General features: G+C 36.1%; 1 protein-coding gene and 1 pseudogene across 1 annotated transcript in view; both read left to right on the top strand.

Moving 5' to 3' along the window:
- Nucleotides 1-13,703, top strand: part of ALG13 (ALG13 UDP-N-acetylglucosaminyltransferase subunit) — a 79,635-nt gene extending 65,932 nt beyond the window's left edge. The window contains 4 exon segments of the mRNA XM_036454428.2: nucleotides 4,229-4,414; nucleotides 6,815-6,855; nucleotides 9,665-9,845; nucleotides 12,803-13,703. Of these exon segments, the coding sequence (XP_036310321.1) occupies nucleotides 4,229-4,414; nucleotides 6,815-6,855; nucleotides 9,665-9,845; nucleotides 12,803-13,068 (674 nt within the window). The 3' untranslated portion in view covers nucleotides 13,069-13,703.
- A 1,761-nt stretch (nucleotides 13,704-15,464) lies between these two features.
- LOC118728150 lies at nucleotides 15,465-17,926 on the top strand (annotated as a pseudogene).
- The last annotated feature ends 1,362 nt before the right edge of the window (nucleotides 17,927-19,288 follow it).

Genomic DNA, 19,288 nt, shown 5'->3' with positions numbered 1-19,288 from the left:
GTGGGCCAGACCTAGGGTGAACTGAGAAAGGGATTCACTTTTGAGGTTATGTCATGCCAGTGCAGGCTGATATCCTATATTTTAGAATTTTCTTTTTTAATCCTCACCAGAGGATAGGTTGTTGTTGATTTTTAGGGGAGGGGGCAGGAACATCAGAGTGAAAAACTATCTGGATCCCACCCATACACGAATTCATGCACTGAGCCTCTAGTACACACACACACACACACACACACACACACACACACACACACTCTGAGTGGCCAGATTATTATGTGTTCAGAGATCATAATCTGTCCACTCAGTATATATATAGTAAAATTTATTTTTTAGCACTCAGTTGTGTGTTTTGACAATTAAAAGAGTTGTATAATCTCTATAGTCAAAAAAGAATCACCCCCCCCCAAAGAGCTTTTATCAAGTTTTAAATTACCCTAAGAAACAGACCTCCTTTTACTCTTAGCCTGAAGCTGTATAAAGGGTATAGATAATTGTATCATTAATATTTATATTGGTAAATGAAAAAATGTGGTATTATTCCTAATACTTGGCCTGAAATTTCTCCAGCTAAATTACCAGAATAATATATTCAGCTTGTGTGGACAGTTGCTGTACTAAACTAGGTTTTCTAAAACTCTGAATTTAAACAACTATATTGAACAATGAGACTAAACTTTGTGTACTTCTCAAGTTAAAAATTATAGTGTAGTTAACCCAATAATAAAACTCAGTAATTGAATTACTTTGTTTTATTTTTTTAGAAAAAATAAATATTTTATTGTTTTATTTTGTTTTTAGAAATTAGCCTTTGTGAGATAACTCAAACATTTATAAACCCTTTAGTCTTTCAAAGAATAGTGTTAACATCTCAGCCACTTTTGACTAAAATTTCACACAAAGAAATAAAATAGTTAAAATGATAAATGCTAAAGGAATAATTCTAATAACACTTGGTTGTTACTTTACATATTTAAGACATATACAGTCAAATAAGAAACCATCTTCTTTTTTGTCCATAAAAACAAAGAGTTCTGAATGGATAAAACTTACTTAAAACCATCTATAATGAGGAGAACAAATCAAAAACTTTCATTTTTACAAATAAACTCACAAAACCAGATTATTTCTATTTAAGTCACTGGCCCCATTATCTTGACAGTACTGTACTATTTAGTCTAAAAGACAGAAGAACTTCTAAAGAACTTGGATACATGCATATAAGCATAACCAATGGGCACAGACACCGGGGGGGGGGGGGGTGAGGGCATGAGCAGGGGTTGAGGGGCAATGGGGGGATAAGGATACAAATATATTACCTTAATAAAGAAGAAAAAGTAAAATAAAAGAAGGACTATCTCCTTGTAATAGTAATGTCTGGGCAATGCAGAAAGGATTATATATAGTGTTTAACATCAAGTAGTTGAAGGTAATCGATATATTTATATTTATATATATATATATATATATATATATATATATATATATATATATATATATAAAAGTCTAAGTGACTAGCTGACTAGCCAGTAGCTATGACATGCACTGACCACCAGGGGGCACAGGAGCAGAAACCACAGGCATGGAAACCTAGAATAGACTGATGAATCTCAGAAGGAGGGGAGGGGGATAAGGAAGAGATTAACCAAAGATCTTATGTGCATACTAGAGGCATCGTACACTGGTGGTGTCCCTCAACCTAGCTTGTGGGGATCGGGCCAAAACCGGCTCCCCAACCCCCCAAGGGGTCCCGGATTGTGAGAGGGACCCCAACAGTGCCTGAATCTGTGCACCAGGTCTCTAATTTCATATAATTCTATCCTGTTATTAATAACCTTAAGAATTAAGAGCTGTTTATAAGTGAAATAAGCCAGTCAGAGAAAGACAAGTGCCATATGTTTTCACTCATGTGGAATCTAATGAACAAACTGAACTACCAAGCGAAATAGAAACAGACTCATAGATAGACTGCTTGCTCGGGGGTTGCATCTGCTCTGTGTAGGGGTGTGTACAAGTGTATTGAGGGGGAGGGATTGAGCAAAAAGTGAAAGAACTCATGGACCTGAACAACGGGGGCAGGGGGGCGGGGTGGTCAGTGAAGGTGGAAGAGAGCATAGAGGGCATAAATGGTGATGGAAATTTTTTAATTAAATTAAAAAAAAAAGAACTTTTTTCACAAGAGAACAGTTTTTCTTCTTGGAAGTGACACTGAATAACAGAAATAAAGATTATTTGTTACTTAAAGTTCTTAAAAATGAATTGGTTATTACACAGTAAATACCTCAGAGGGGTTAGTGTTTAAGGAAGCTAGTTGAAGAAATATGTTATTCATAAATTGTTTAAATCTGGAAGTTTTCAAGTTTTAAAATTCTACATAGGGAATCAGTTGCAAAATATTGACATACAAATCCATATTAGGCTTTTCAAATGGCTACCGTTTTTATAATTTAGAAAAGAAAAAAACCAGCCAAGTGCCTAAGTTTCTATGTATGTTTTTTAAAAAGATATGCACAGAAGGAAAGTACTTGGATTTCTAAGTTGGCTAAAATATTCAATTAAACTTGAAGGGGGTTATATCATTCATGTTTTGACAAAAAAATTTAATAGTCTTATCTGGCATATATATACATACATACACACACACACATACATATACATATATGTATTTTTACTAGGTTGGAACCATATTGTTTCCCTTTTTATCATAGAGGAATGTATTAATACTTAAATATAATTATAATTTAATTTCTTATATCAAAAACTTAATAATTCTAAGTGAATATTTGTTTTAAACTATAGTAACAAGTATACAAAGTTAAAGGATGGAGGTGGGGGGGAGGGAAATTATATGCATACTAGTGGCTCGTTGCACGAAACTTATACACATTAAAAGGGAATTAGAGGAAATATTTTAATAATGCTATTTGCCCTTTCTCTTTAATAGAAGTGTCAGAGATAAAAGAGAATTAGTAAAATGTATATGACAGTCTCACTCCTGTCAGGGTCTGGGGTGTGCCACAGGACCCAGAGTCAAGTCCCTGCCCATGCATGGGCATCAAAATCGCAAGAGATCCAGACTCGCCTGGCCGCACCCAGTCAAGCCCCACAGAAGCAGGGGGCACAGCCTCACCTACCCCAGCCTGGGGCTGGGCAGGAGGCTCAGCTTCAGGTCCCCTGTCAAGCCTTGCTGGGCAGGGGGTGTGGCCTCAAGTCCCCCAACCCAACCAGTCCCTGGGGCAGGGGATGTGGCCTCAGTTCCCCTGTTAAGCCCCGACGGGTGGGGGGGAGCAGCCTCAGGTCCCCCCACCTGGCACCAGGCGGGGGACATGACCTCAGATCCCCTGGCCCAGTGTGAGAGCGTGAGGGCTTGGCGACTATTTGTATATTAGGTCTTTATTATATAAGATAGGGGTGTCGAACTCAATCAGAGAAGGGGCCAAAATCTAAAATCCAGCCTAAATTGCAGGCCGAATGGTTTACTGAACAGTCATAAACTGTCATTGTGATGGAAACGCAGCGGAGTGCAGTGATGACAGCGCGGTGCGGGCCACATTGCAAGGCGGGACGGATTTGGCCCTCAGGCCTTGTGTTTGACACATGTGATATAAGATATGCATAGCCCATGGACACAGACAATAGTGTGATAAAGGCTTGGGAGAGATGGGTGATGGGTGGAAGGGGTCAATGAGAAAAATAAAAAAACAAAGGGGACATCTGTAATACTTTCAACTATAAAGATAAATTTTAAATAGGAAAAGGTACAGGGATAACATATTTTACCTAGCCTGTCCTGATACTCCTCTGATGCTATGAAATAGAAACTTTCAAATGTTACCTAAATTTGTAATCTGTGCAGATTAGTCTCTCTTATGAGTTTCTGCATCTTGTGATTTGACTAAGAATTTCCGATAGCTGACAACTTCATTAACTTTTTATTAAGCTAAAGTAAAACTTTGCTTTACTGATATTTTATTTATGTATCTGTTAGCTGATATTCCATATCTTGATAGTCAAAGTTCTGAAATTTCCAGTTTTTCCTTCTAATTTCAAGTAATTTCCTTAACTGAAAATGACCTGTAATGAACTAGTTTTCAGCTGGCATATCTAAGAGAATATGGAGCAATTCATCTTCCAAGTTTTGGTTTTTAAGTCCAACTATAAGAATTTGAGCCATTTGAGCATGCTGGGATACAGAAGAAATAGATTAACTTACGTTTTGTTTCCTTTTTAGTGATTGTTTCACCATCCTATCCATACCTCTCTGCTCATGTGCCTGCTGTTGCTGCGCCTCTGCCACCACCTCCATTTCCTCCTCCCCTACCTCCTCCTTTTCCTCTTGAGGTGGGAGAGGCTTCAAACTTACCACCACCACCTCCACCTTATTCCTATGATCCAAGTGGCAGTGATCTGCCTCAAGGTGAGTGGATTTTGAGACTTGGATAAGGGTTATTTATATCTGGGATTTTTTTTTTTTTTAGAGCAGAACTCTGGTTATCCAATAGGAGTAGGGTGGGGGACCAAAAGCAAATTGACTTGAGAGCATAATGACTAAGGAAAGGAGCAATTGAAAGCTGAGAATATCTTCTGCATAATCAAGAAGTAGATGGTTGATTTCACTCCTGCTGCTCCTTTTTGTTAGCTATGTCTGCTTTGGAGATGATTCTCAACTTGATGTCTTTGCTCTCTCAACTGTTTTTCTTGAGAAGCAGGAATCAATACATAATTTTCTCCATTTTCTTAAATTCTTACCACAAATATATGAAATTTTTATGATCTTTGACATTTAATATTTGGGATTCCAACTGAATTTTCAAGACTTGGAATAAGGTGGTTTTGTTTTTGTTTTTTTAGGAATCAGGGATCTAATATGCCTTGGATCTCAGCCATATATACTTGTTTCTATAATTAAACTAAGGAGGAGTAGCTTTCCATTGGATATTCTTTGTTATGCCTCAGTTTGGCAGTTTCTCGAAAGAGAATCGTAGTTGAAAATTGTTTGTAGCTTTATACTTTCTTTGCTATAACATTCTCTTGAATTTTATAGCTGCTTTTCTATTTTGTTATTTTTTCCCCAGCCCCTAAGGTAGTCACCAGTATCATCTTCAACTCTATTCTGTTCTTTTTCTGTGCCTTAAAATTTCAGTATCATCTTTATGTAGATTATTCTTAAATCTATCTAACCCTGGCCTTTAAAGTTTCAGGTTCTTGTCTCTAGATACTTGGTAATCATTTTCTTTTTTGTTCTTTTTAAAAAATTTTTTTTATTGATTAAGGTATCACATATTTATCCTCATCCCCCCATTCCTATCCCAAACTCCTCCCACACATGCCCCCATCCCTTTGTTGTCTGTGACCAACTGGTTAGGCTTATATGCATGCATACAGGTCCTTTGATTGATCTCTCCTCCTTACCCCCATCCTCCCCTACCTTTCCTCTGAGGTTTGACAGTCTGATCGATGTTTCCCTGTCTCTGGGTCTGTTTTTGTTCATCAGTTTATGTTGTTCATTATTTCCCGTAGATGAGTGAGATCATGTGATACTAGAAAATACACTTATAAGAACCGAAATTGAGACAAGCAATAATGGTTATGCTGAGTCTGTAGTGAGTTTCATTCTGAGCCAACAGTTCTTTTCATTCCCAATTTCAATGTCAAACAGTTATTTCTACTTGGTAATCATTTTCCCTTGGCTTTCTTACTTTCACTTAAAACCTGACTATGATGATGTACTCATTTTTATCTTCCTTCTTTCTTCTCTCTAGACCAGCATTTTTCAACTGCTGTTCCGCGGCACACTAGTGTGCCGCGAGATGTTGCCTGGTGTGCCGTAGGTGCAGACAAGACAAGAATTTTATAATTTTTCACTATTTTGTTTACTTAATATTTCATAATAAAGTAATTATAAAATACTTTCTTTGTGTTTATTTGATTCCTATTCAAGAGAATTACTTTATATATAGTCAATATAGGCACAGAGTTAAATTTTTTAACATTTTCTAATGGTGGTGTGCCTCGTTATTTTTTTCATGAAACAAGTGTGCCTTTGCCCAAAAAAGGTTGAAAAACACTGCTCTAGACCATATAAAATATTAACTCTTCTTAATTTCCTATTTTGTTAACAGTGTATCATGTATTAGTACTTCATTTCTTTTTATGGCTGACTAATGTTCCATTGTATGGATAATACCACATTTTATTATCTATTGGTTGATAGACATTTGGGTTGTTTTCACTTTTTTGCTATTATGAATAATATTGCTATGGATATATGATATCTGGAGAAATTTTATCACCTTATAATTTAACTTATTTTGAGTTACCTTGCTCATTACCTCCTCTTTTTGGAGTTCTACTGGTGGTTAGTCGTGTTAACTAAAACCAAAGTAAATTACTTTGTAAGTAGTAGTTATCTCTGTATTAATAGAGCATTTAATTTGTACTATGTAGTAGCTTCATCTGAGAACCAATATGATTGCTTAGGTAGTACATTTGTATTGAAGTAAAATTTTAGCCTTGGGATGAGCAAGAAAATGCCTTTACCGATTCTTAAATATTAGTAGAGTGACATTTCTGTAATATTTTCTAATATTAAGAATAGAAATAGAATATATATTTGGTGATTTAAACCTTGGATCAGAAAATGACCTTACCTGTAGTTGTAGGTAAATGGTCATTTACTGTAAGATAGATTGAGTGGTGAGTTGATGTCAGGAGACTATATTAGTTATCTACCTTAATACTTAAACAAAAGCTTTTAAATGGTAGTTCTAATTGTTTATATCATCTAGTCACTAAAATTTAAAATTTTTAATTTTAGATACAAAAGTTTTGCAGTACTATTTTAATCTGGGATTGCAGGTAAGAGTCCTGTTAAAATTGCTTTTATAAACTTTTTATTAAAATACAGTAGATGCTATTTTGATAATCAGACTCTTAAACTTTCAGAGTCATGAATATTGTGAAGGCTCTAAAAGTTTTATTTCTGTTGTTATAAAATATCTATAAAGATTATATAGGTCATTTTTCTACTTTAGCCTCTTAGTGCTTCTATTTCTCTTATAATATAGTTGTTAAATTGTGGTGAGCAGGGACTCTAAGCAGCACAATTTTAGCACATATTGGCCTCCATATTTAACATCATGTGCCAACACTTCACTATGTTGTTCTGTCTCAAAATAATAATTGGGTTATTTATCCTGCTTAAAATATTTTTATGGCTATTTCTGTATTTCATGTGAAAAGTAACCTGACAAATTCAGACATTTAAAGAACTGTAATACTTTTAAGCACTTGCTTATTCATAGATATTTGCAAAACACTTGATTTTCACCACTCCCCTGAGTTGTAAAATGTGGGTACTGACAAATACCTTAGTATTACTGAAAGTTATCTCTGATTTCAGGTAAGGCCTCTTTTATTATTCTTTCAGGGATCATTTCCCCCCTGAGATACACTTGTCTTTTGACATAACAAAATGGTATATTTCTTGAAAAGTAATGATGCATCTTAATATTTGGCAGATAGTAAACTAGATAGTCTCCTGGATATTTATTATTATTAATATTCCCAGACACTGATTTCCTTAAAACCTTGGACATAAAATTTCCAGAAAGTTATCTTCTCCAACTGTGAGACATTTATAAATTAAGAGTATGGAGTGGGTTTTTTTGTTCTTTGAGACTATATTTCATAAAAGAAATTTGAGAATTGAAAAAATAAACATCCTGCCACTTCAGTTATGTTAGATTATTATAGTCACACTAGAGGCCCCGGTGCACAAAATTTGTGCACAGGGGTGTGTGTCCCTCAGCCCAGCCTGCACCCTCTCCATCTGGGACCCCTTTAGGTATGTCTGACTGTCCGTTTAGGCCCAATCCTACTGAGATTGGGCCTAAAAGGGCAGTTGGATATCCTTGCTCTGTGGCTGCAGCCATCTTGGTTGCGTTAATTTGCATACTTGCTCCTGATTGGCTGGTAGACATGGCTTGTGGGTGTAGTGGAGGTGCGGCCACTTTGCATATTACTCTTTTTATTAGATAGTATATTGAAATATTCTAATTCATTCCACAAGACTGAAGCATTTTAAAATATTCTTCCTGTATTTAACATCATGGGAATATAAGGAAATATAGAAAAATATATTAATACTTTTATATTGAATGGAATAGCATTCATTTTAGTACATCCGAAAAATGTTATGGTATAAAGAAAACCAAAATTATCTATATAATCACAGTATACTTTGATACATTTTTCAATTTATTTTACAAAATTTGGACTATAATCGTATTTTGTGAAATTTTAATAATATGAACAGGTTTTTTGTTGTTTTCAAACGTATTTTTACTAGAGACCCCATGCATGAAATTCATGCATGGGGGGTGGGGGGCAGTGTCCCTCAGCCCAGACTGCACCCTCTCCAAAATGGGACCTTTTGTGGGATGTCAGTCTGCCAGTTTAGGCCCACAAGGATCGGGCCTAAGCTGGCAGTGAGATGTCCTTCTCACAATTCGGGGCTGCTGGCTCCCAACAGCTCCCCTGCCTGCCTGCCTGCCTGATTGCCCCTAACTGCTTCTACCTTCCAGCCTGATAACCCCCTAACCACTCCCATGCCAGCTTGATCAATAGCTAGCTGTTCCTCTGCTGGCCTGGTTGCCCCTATCTGCCCTCCCCTGCAGATTTGGTCCCCCCCCAACTGCCTTCCCCTGCTGTTCATCTTGTGGTGGCCATCTTGTGACCACATGGAAGTGACCATCTTGTGCGAGGGTGTGATGGTCAATTTGCATATTACCTCTTTATTATATAGGATTGATTTCAGAGAGGAAGGGAGGGAGAGAGAGATAGACACATCAATGATGAGAGAGAATCATTGATCGGCTGCCGCCTACACGCCCCCTACCAGGGATCAAGCCCACAACCCAAGCATGTACCCTTAATCGGAATAGAACCTGGGATCCTTTAGTTGACAGGCCGATGCTCTAGCCACTGAGCAAAACTGGCTAGGGCAATAATATGAGTGTCTAAAATATATTTGACAGTATGACTTTTTAAATTTCTTGTATTGTGTTCTATCATGGATATATCATAATTCATTCATGTAGTCCCCTGTTGTTTAATATTTAGGTTTAATGTGTTTTGCTTTTGAAAATAATGCTATTAAAGGCATATCTGTATTCATGTTATTGTGTATATCTCTAATTTCCTTCACTTGCTTTCCTAAAAGAATTTCTAGCCGAAGCCGGTTTGGCTCAGTGGTAGAGCGTCGGTCTGCGGACTGAAAGGTCCCAGGATCGATTCCGGTCAAGGGCATGTACCTTGGTTGCCGGCACATCCCCGGTAGGGGGTGTGCAAGAGGCAGCTGGTCAATGTTTCTCTCTCATCGACGTTTCTAGCTCTGTTTCTCTCCCTTTCTCTCTGTTAAAAATCAATAAAATATATTAAAAAAAAAAGAATTTCTAAGTCTAAATATGAAATACAGATGCTGCAAAAGATCTTAAAGTTGTAATAGAGAATAGGTTTTCTATATCTTTTAAGTAAAAAAAAAATCATTGTTACCCCACTTGAAAATTATGGCCCAACTTTTTTTTTTTTTTTTAGACAGAAACTGTACTACTTTAAGAAAATGTTAATTTTTTAAAGTGTTTGTTTTTTCCCTTTCTTGCCCAAGTGCTATCATCACAACTACTGGCACTCCATGGTCTGTGTGCCACAGATGCAGCAGCAGCATTTTCACGTAGAGAATTATCCCATCTGCACTGATACACCTACTCTGGTAGATCAGACCGTTCCTCAGTTGTACAGTGATGTGGGAAGACAAGATGGTGTGCAGGTAGAAGCATCAACAAATGGTGAGCATGTAATGAGATTGCCTGGAAGAAAGACAATTGGATTTTATTGTCTATATTTAATAATGACCTTCAGATATTGTGTTAGGTCCAAATACTAGATCATTGTTTCTCAAAGGATGGTACATGGGTTCCCGCAGACCCTCTGAAGGGATCCAGGAGGCCAGAAGAATTTATCATAATACACAGATTTTCTTTGTCCCTTTCACTCTGTTACATTTGCATTAAGGGTGTAAAAACCAGGTGGGCAAAATTGCTGGCACATAAGCACAAATCAAGGCAGAGGCACCAAACTATGTAAGGAATCAATGACTTCCTCACTGCCACACTCTGGTGATAAAAATTCCAGTTTGATTTCTTTTTTTTTTTTTTTTTACTTCATCAAAGATGTTTTTATTTTTATTAAATATTTGTCTTTGAATAATTGTACTTACTCTGTTTGAAAAAACTGGGAAGTAGTCATCAGGCATTATGCATACTGAAATATGGTTAACTTAAAAGATTTATGATATTGAGTTCTGAGATTAACTAGCTAACGTTTTTCATGGAATGCTATTTTTCCTTGAAAGAATGATAGACAAACAATGGTTATTCACACTGGGGGTTCTGGCACACATTTTCTCAAATGAACAGCATGAGCCTGCCACTTCAAGAAAAACAACGGATAGTATTTGTTGTCTAAGATAAAAATTTAAAATGAAAGTTAAAATTTTGGAAAACTTGTATCTACCACCCTGATGTTAACAGCTTGGGGCTATTAATGAATGTATTTTTTACAATGTGTAATGTAATGGTGTCAGCATTTGGGAACTCATAGACAAAGCAACTATTCTTTTGGTCTCAAACTGCATAACTCAGTGAAATAATATTTTCCCAGTTACTAATGCATGATGTTACCTGTACATAATTTTATAAAAGAGATATAAAAATGCAAGATAAAACTGATTTTTATATTAGCAAAGTATGAAAAATTTGCATTGCTATCCTATATAATAAAAGGCTAATATGCAAATAGACCAAATAGTGGAATGACTGGTCGCTATTACGCGCACTGATGACCAGGGAGAAGATGCTCAATGCAAGAGCTGCCCCTTCGTGGTCAGTGCACTCCCACAGGGGGAGTGCCACTCAGCCAGAAGCCAGGCTCATGGCTGGCGAGCATAGCGACAGTGGCAGGATGTCTGACTGCTGGCTTAGTCCCACTCCCCACAGAGAGTGAGCCTAAGCCATCAGTCAGACATCCCCTGAGGGCTCCTGAACTGCAAGAGGGTGCAGGCTGGCTGAGGGGACCCCTTCCCCCAAGTGCATGAATTTCATGCACCAGGCCTCTAGTTGATATATAACAAACTACTACTTACCTAGTTTTGTTGTAACATTGTAGATCTACAATAACGAACTACTTACTAAAAGACTTCTCTTTTCCAAGTACATATCTGTATGAAGCCAGATTTTCTTCATATACTTCAACCAAAACAATATATCATAATAGATTAAATACAGAAGCAGATTTGAGAATCCAGCTGTTTTCTATTAAACCATACATTAGAGACTTACACAAGTGTGAAATAATGCCACTTATGACAGTTTTCTTTTGTTTAGGATAATAAATACATTTAGCATAAAGAATTTGTGTTAACATTAAGGGCTTATTTTTACATGAATTAATATTTTTCAGTTTCTCAGTTTAATACTTAATATGGTAAATGTTTATAAATATAAGCCACATAAACAAAAGCTATTTGGGATCCTCAATCTTTAAGTGTAAAGGAATCTTAAGACTAAAAAGGATGGTTGCATTTTGAAGGTTTTAGAATAGGATCATTGGATGGCCCTTCTTGGAAAGAATCAGCTGGAGGTAAGAAGACATAGTGTGGACTAACCTAACGAAATGTGTTTCTCATTCCAGCACTGCTACTCAATGGTTGTGATCTTGGCTAAGTTACTTAGCCTCCCTAAGTCTAATTTTCTGTAAAACCGGCAATACCTGACTTGCCAGGGTTGTTATAAGAATGAATAGAGACTTTATGTATAAGTATACTGTGCCTGGTGCATGTGAGGAATGTGCATTTCCTTTCTCTCCTCCCTTTTTAAAGCATATTAATGGTTTTGGAATATTAGCACTATAGAATCTTACTCCTGGTATGGTGGTGTGATGTGGCCCATGGTAATAAAAATTAAAATATCAACCTTTATTGCATTTTTGTGCCAGATACCTCTTATAGATCTATTTTTTATTTATAGTAAACCATGAGACAGTGATGGTCTTAATCTCACAGAATGAGCTAATCTAAGTTATCACAAGTAATGAAGGTACTCCTTTTTGTTTAATATTTATATGTAGTCAATATATAGTAAGGTCACACCAACATCTATTTCCTCTGATACTGACTCATGATAGTAAAACTGCTATTTAAATTGAATTTATGCTAGGATCTTAATGACATTCAAGAGGTGGCACTTAAATGTTTAAATGTCCTTCAGAACTATACCTTGAAGTGTAGACAAGGCTATATAGACATTGAGTTTTTAATTGCGAAAGTAATTAAAAAAATAGTAATCTGGATGGTATGTGTTATATTGGAAAACTAGTGGCTAACTTGGTTGTGAGCAACTCTTATTAGAATTTAGTTGACTAGAAGGATTCTAACAAATGTTTATGTATTTAGTCTGTTGGTGCAAAAATCATCCCAGAGAGATAGCTACCACTAGGTAGAATATATTTGATATATACATGCACGTGGATGTATGTGTGTATAATATTTTCCAATTAGGAAATGCTCATATAATCTTTTAGTAGTCTGTTTTAATCAAATTTTATATCTAAACTGCTCCTGCTGCAATTTCTATGATCTTTACTATAGTTAGTGCTAATTTCATTTTTACATGTAAAAACATTCATTTATAGTTTTGTTTAATGAATCTTTGTATATAATGTGTTCTAAATGCAGTATTTGTTTCAGGTACTTTTCCAAATGCTGACCCTGCATCTGTCCCTCATGGAACAGTCTATTATCCAGTGATGACAGATCACTGTGGGCAGCCAACTTTGCCGGGTTTTGATTCCTGCCTTCCTGTTATGCCGGAGTTTTCCTATGTTGCCCCTTGGCATCCCATTGGTGCAGCATATGGTGGTTCTCCTCACATTTTTGGTGCTATGAATCCTGGCCCAGTTGGCTATATTGCTTCACCTCCCTCACCTTCTCATTTTGTACCTCGGAATATGTAAGATTCAGCAGTATGATGTATTCTTGCACTGCCATTTTTCTTGCTTTTTTGATTTTTTTTAAACTATTCTATGTTAGTGTTTAAGTGATTTAGGTGGTTAGAGTACTTACTAGTGTATCCATCTTTAAGATTATTTTATCTTTTGATTTAAAATAGTACTTTAAAATAAAGGAATATTACTTTGGGCTGTGAATAAGGAAATTGAGATAAATGTATAACTAGCCTCATGTTGAGCATACTTAGTTGTATTCAGCTGTCTTCCTGTCAGCCAGCTTGTCAGTTGATAAAAGGAATAAGTCATACAAACTATTTCCTAGGTTTAGATGTCACACATCAGATTAAACTACAAAATTCTATTAACTTCCACTTTTCTCTAGAAAATGAAGCGAAAATCAAGAGCAGTTGTTTCTGGGTAACTAACAATATTAAATGAGAGCTCTTTGGGTTTCTTAAGAATAGTCTGAACTAAGTTGCGTTGTGTGATATTTATTAGTTTCGAAGGCACATGGTGCTCTGCTTTAGATTTATCCCATATGCTATTGTTTAAATGTTGGATTTATGTAACTTTTACTGCACAGTATTGAATTGGTATCATTTGCACAATTAGCAGTAAATAAAAAATAGCATTTAAAATTGTTAAAATGATTGGTATTTTCTTCATTTCTGCTTTTTTATGGTAACACAGAGTACCAGACATTTGATCATTCTAATGTGTTTTTTTCACTAGTATTTGGGTTACAAAAGCATGTGAATTTATAGCATGAACTGGCAGAGCCAGTTGAAATACTATTTAATCTCAAGACATTGCAATCTATACTACCATATCTGTTGTTGTTTTTCCCTTGAGAATGATCCTTTTTTAGGTAGTATTTCTGTTTTGTTTTTTTTTAATCTGTTCACTCTCTTATGAAACTTCAATCTAGACTTAATTTCTCATTGTCCTATACTTCCAATAGTTGTCACATCTTCCATTTTTGTTTTTAGACTTATATTGTATCTCTCCAGGCCCACCTTATCTCTAACTTTCTGTGAGACATATTTTTATCAGCCTATCATCTCCCTTTCATCTACATAAAGGACACAAGATTTTCTGTACCCATCAATTCTCCTCTGTGGGGTAATTAATCTGAATACTTTGCTATAGCTCAACTGACAAACAGCAATTTTTAAAGTGTTCTTTCATTGCCACAAAACCTGTTTATATTGCCGTTTTAAATGGTTATTTATGCATGTGAATCACTTTGTCCTTGTCTACCTTCAGTTATACCCCAGGTCAAATTACCTCAGAACTCAGGGTACTTGAACAGTTGAAAAAATTAGAATGGCATCCATTGCAAATAATATATTCCATCTTCAGTGTACTGTTCTCAAGATGATTGATATTAATGAGTTCCAAATCAGTGCACTATTTAAGGCTTCTGCTTCATAATAGACATGGAGCTGGTTTTGTAAGTACTTGCTCTGCAAGTTGGCATCTGACAACTGTAGTAAAAAAAAGAAAAAGATGAACAATAGTGTGCTGATCTTTATAATAATCTTCCTCTATGTGTTAATGTTTATCTTCTCTGTTAATCTCCTGAATTCTCAATTTGTGCAGCCTGCAAATTGTTTTAAGTAAAGGTTTATATTAGCCAAGCTTAAAATATGGAGTTAACCCCCTCTTCAACATTTTCAAACATGCTAACATTTCTGAAATATACATAACTCACAGGAAATAATTGTTTTGTATCTTCAACTGTTGTCAATGGTTCACTAATTAGCTTCTAAGGGGCATTTTAGAAGATTGTAGTCTAGAAAATGTGAGTCTGGGAATTGTTTGTTTTTAAGACAAGCACATTTGCCTTAGGCTTCTATTGTAATTGATTTGTTTTTATTTTAAACTTGTAGGCTACTGCCTTCCCTTGAGTTCCATTACTAATTAACACAATTTAATGAATACTTGTTATTAAGTTAAACCAAAGATTAATGATAAACCTAATTGTCACTGTTGCCGGTGTTTAAGTCAACAGTATTTATGGTCTGTTTAAATCAGCCGTTCTCAACCCGTGGGTCGCTACCCTTTTGGAGGTCAGAATGATCCTTTTACAAGGGTTGCTTAAGACCATTGGAAAACACATATTTCCGATGGTCTTAGGAACCGAGACACCGCTCCTCTGTCTGTCTCCAGGTGGGTCTGCCCATATGCAGATACGCCCACATACGAGGGCCCGACGTAATGACATCATCACACCAACCCCATCACATACACCCTGTACAAATACAGGTGTATGTGACAGGCTTGGCGCCATAATGTACTTATGCAGACCAGTCACACATGAGTAGAGAGAAGCTACTGTGTAGAAAGCAGCTGCGTTGTTGAAAGCAGTTATTCACTTCATGAATGATAATTTCTGGGTAAATGTAAAATCATCAACTACTGCAAAAAAAAATCTATACCATGGCAACTTAATCTGGATGCTGATTGGTCTTTTTATATTCAGCTGTGGTTGATGTGAATACTGCCCCCTTGTGATAGTAACAGGTATGTAAAACAAAACAAAACACAGAATGGTAAATCATAGGAAACTTTAATGAACTGTATTGACTGAACTATGCCATGTATCATTTTTTGTATTATTAAAGCTATTGGTTGTATATTATTTTCATTAGCAAAACATCCCATGACAATGGATCATGTAGAGAAGAACGTTAAGAAAAGAAAATATAGTGATTTTTTACAGTATGGTTTTACCTCAATAATTACAGCAGGAATTGAGACACCGCAACATGTTATTTGTTGTGAAGTTCTATCAGCTGAGTCTATGAAGCTGAACAAACTAAAACGCCATTTTGATAGCAAGCATCTCAGCTTTGCCGGCAAGGATACCAACTATTTTAGTAGCAAAGCTGATGGACTCAAGAAAGCCAGACTTGACACAGGCAAGTACCACAAACAAAACATAGCAGCTGTTGAAGCTTCATATTTGGTGGCACTCAGAATTGCCAGAGCTATGAAACCTTACACCATTGCTGAGGATTTACTGGTGCCAGTGGCCAAAGACATTGTTCCAGTTATGATCAGAGACAAATTTGTTAGGAAATTGAGTGCAATTTCCTTATCTAATGACACTGTCCACAGAAGAATAGATGGTGTGTCTGTTGATATTCTTGATCAGTAATCCAAGAAATTAAATCTACTCCACTTCCAATATTTAGTATCCAGCTTGATGAATCTACAGATGTTGCAAACTGTTCACAGTTACTGGTTTATGTGAGGTATATTAATGATGGCAACTTTAAGGATGAGTTTCTTTTTTGCAAACCTCTTGAAACAACAATTACTGCACTTGATGTATTAGACAGTTGGTTTGTTTCTGAAAGAGCATAAGATCTCTTGGGAAAAGGTTTGTGGTGTTTGCACAGATGGTGCTCCAGCTATGCTAGGATGTCGATATGGATTTCAACGTTTGGTACTGAATGAGTCACCAAAAATCATCGGAACTCACTGAATGATTCATCAGCAAATATTAGCAATGAAGATGCTGCCACAAGAGTTACAAGAAGTAATGAAAAGCGTCATAAGTTATGTCAATTTTGTAAAGGCAAACACTTAAACAGTCGACTGTTTTTTCAACTGTGCAACGAGTTGCATGCCCAGAACAATACTCTGCTATTTCACAGTGAAGTGAGATGGTTGTTGAGAGGAAAAGTTTTAAAACATGATTTTGAGCTTCGTGATGAACTCAAAACGTTTTTAAATCGGAAAGCAAGACCGCATTCGAAGCACTTTTCAGCAATAAAAGTGAACTGCAGCCAAGACCGGTTTGGCTCAATGGATAGAGCGTCGGCTTGGGGACTGAAGGGTCCCGGGTTCGATTCCGGTCAAGGGCATGTACCTTGGTTGCGGGCACATCCCCAGTAGGGGGTGTGCAAGAGGCAGCTGATCGATGACTCTCTCTCATCAATGTTTCTAACTATCTCTCTCCCTTCCTCTCTGTACAAAATCAATAAAAATATATTTTATAAAAAAAAAAAAAAAAAAAAAAAAAAAAAAAAGTGAACTGCAGAAAATGGCTTACTTGGTAGCCATCTTTGACATCTTGAATGAGTTAAATTTATCACTCCAAGGACCAAATGCAACATGCCTTGATTTGTCTGAAAAGATCCGATCATTGCAAATGAAACTTCAGCTTTGGCAAAAATAATAATAATAATAATTGGATGAAAATAAAATTTACATGTTGCTTACCTTATCTGCTTTCTTTGAGGAACATGACATTGAACCAGACAAAAATATTATAATAATTTCTGTGAAAGAACACTTGCACATGCTTGCAGACGAGATTTCATCATAGTTTCCAAATCTACCTAACACCCCATTTGCACTTGCCAGAAGCCCATTCACAGTCAAGGTTGAAGATGTTTCAGACAGCACAAGAGGAGTTCATTGAACTTATTAACAGTGATGCAGTGAGAACTGATTTCTCTACAATGCCAGTTACAAAATTCTGGATCAAGTGTTTACAGTCCATATCCTGTTCTGCCTGAGACTGTGTTGCACTCTCTTCCATTTCCAACAATATATCTTTGTGAAACAGGGTTTCCCAGCTTGTTGGTTACCAAGTCTAAATACAGAAGTAGACTTGTTGTGGAAGAGGATCTTCGTTGTGCTTTTGCAAAGACTGTCCCGAGAATTTCTGATCTGGTGAGAAAGAAGCAATCTCAACCTTCGCACTGACATTGACGTTTTACGCATACTGTTGCAAAATGTAGCAATGTAGTTTACTGTTGTTATATTAAGACTGTTACCCATGCTATACCATGCTTCAAGACAAATTTTCATTTACTTGTAATTAGAAACAAATACTTCACAATATATACTTACATATTGTTTTTGTGACTAATCACTATGCTTTAATTATGTTCAATTTGTAACAATGAAAATGTATCCTGCATATCAGATATTTGCATCACAATTCATAACAATAGCAAAATTACAGTTATAAAGTAGCAATGGAAATAACTTTATGGTTGGGGGTCACCAGAACATGAACTATATTAAAGACTCACGGCATTAGGAAGGTTGAGAACCACTGGTTTAAATCATACAAGTATAATTCCCTTATTACGTATTCCTATCAGTCATCTGTAAGAAATAATCAAGGAGTATATCCTGAACCTGCTATTATTTTGGGAGTTCAGCTGGTGAAGGTAACATCTGCTGCAGAAATTTGCATTGTCTTTAATTATTTTATTGATTTCAGAGAAGAAAGGGGGAAAGATAGAAACATCAATGATGAGAGAGAATCATTGGTTGGCCACCTCCTGCATGCTCTCCACTGGGGATAATCCTGCTACCCGGACATCTGCCCTGACCAGGAATCAAACCATGATCTCTTGGTTCCTAGGTTGACAACCACTGAAACCATGGTGGCTGGGCTGCACTGTCTTTTGAAGGAATTTTCCAGATAATAAGGAAGTAGTTTTTCTGGTAATAAAAAACCCTTAGGACTTAACAGTTTAATCAACCTATTGTGTAAACATATAGTGGTAGGCTTTTTACATATTACCGCTTTAGTTCTTAATGTTACAAAAGATATCCTTCTCTTCCTCTGAGGTTATAACCAAATTTTTTCCATATATAATTGTTGGAAGGAGATACAAATATAAAGGTACTGTGGTTTGTTCTGGACTCTTTATTTTCACCCCCTTCCTGTGATAAATCTGTTCACAACAAAGGTAGAAAGCCAAATCATTTCCATAGTGAGGAAAAACTATCATGATTCATTTTTATGCTGTGTATATTTATTCTGAAAACTAATTGTGGTTTTCTGCCTTGAGTAAGAAGAGATGAAAATATTGAATCTGTTGAAGTTCAAGACCTGTGAATTTAAAACCTCTTTCATTTTTTTGTGGCCTATAATCAAGGCATAACCTTTTAATTAGCTTTGGAAATAAAAGTACAAACAAACCAGAATTTTTTAATGTGAACATCAGAAGTTCAGACATAAATCTCTGTGTATAATGAAGTAGTTCATTGGGGAAGAGTGGTGTGTGTAATTAATCTAGACTTTTCTAACTCTGGGACATATTTAGTTTATTTTGCATGAAACCTCTTTGCAGCCATTTATACTTAGATTTACAATAATTAAGAATTCAGGACAACTAGTATTGAAGCATCCATCTTGTATGAAAACTCCTGTTTGAAATTTTAACCCTGTTATTTGGCTTCTGTAAATTAA

The sequence above is a fragment of the Pipistrellus kuhlii genome, unplaced genomic scaffold, assembly GCF_014108245.1.
Source record: "Pipistrellus kuhlii isolate mPipKuh1 unplaced genomic scaffold, mPipKuh1.p scaffold_m20_p_29, whole genome shotgun sequence".
NCBI classification, from domain to species: domain Eukaryota; kingdom Metazoa; phylum Chordata; class Mammalia; order Chiroptera; family Vespertilionidae; genus Pipistrellus; species Pipistrellus kuhlii.
Note: the sequence above shows the minus strand (reverse complement) of the source record. Positions and strands in the feature narration are given on the sequence as shown.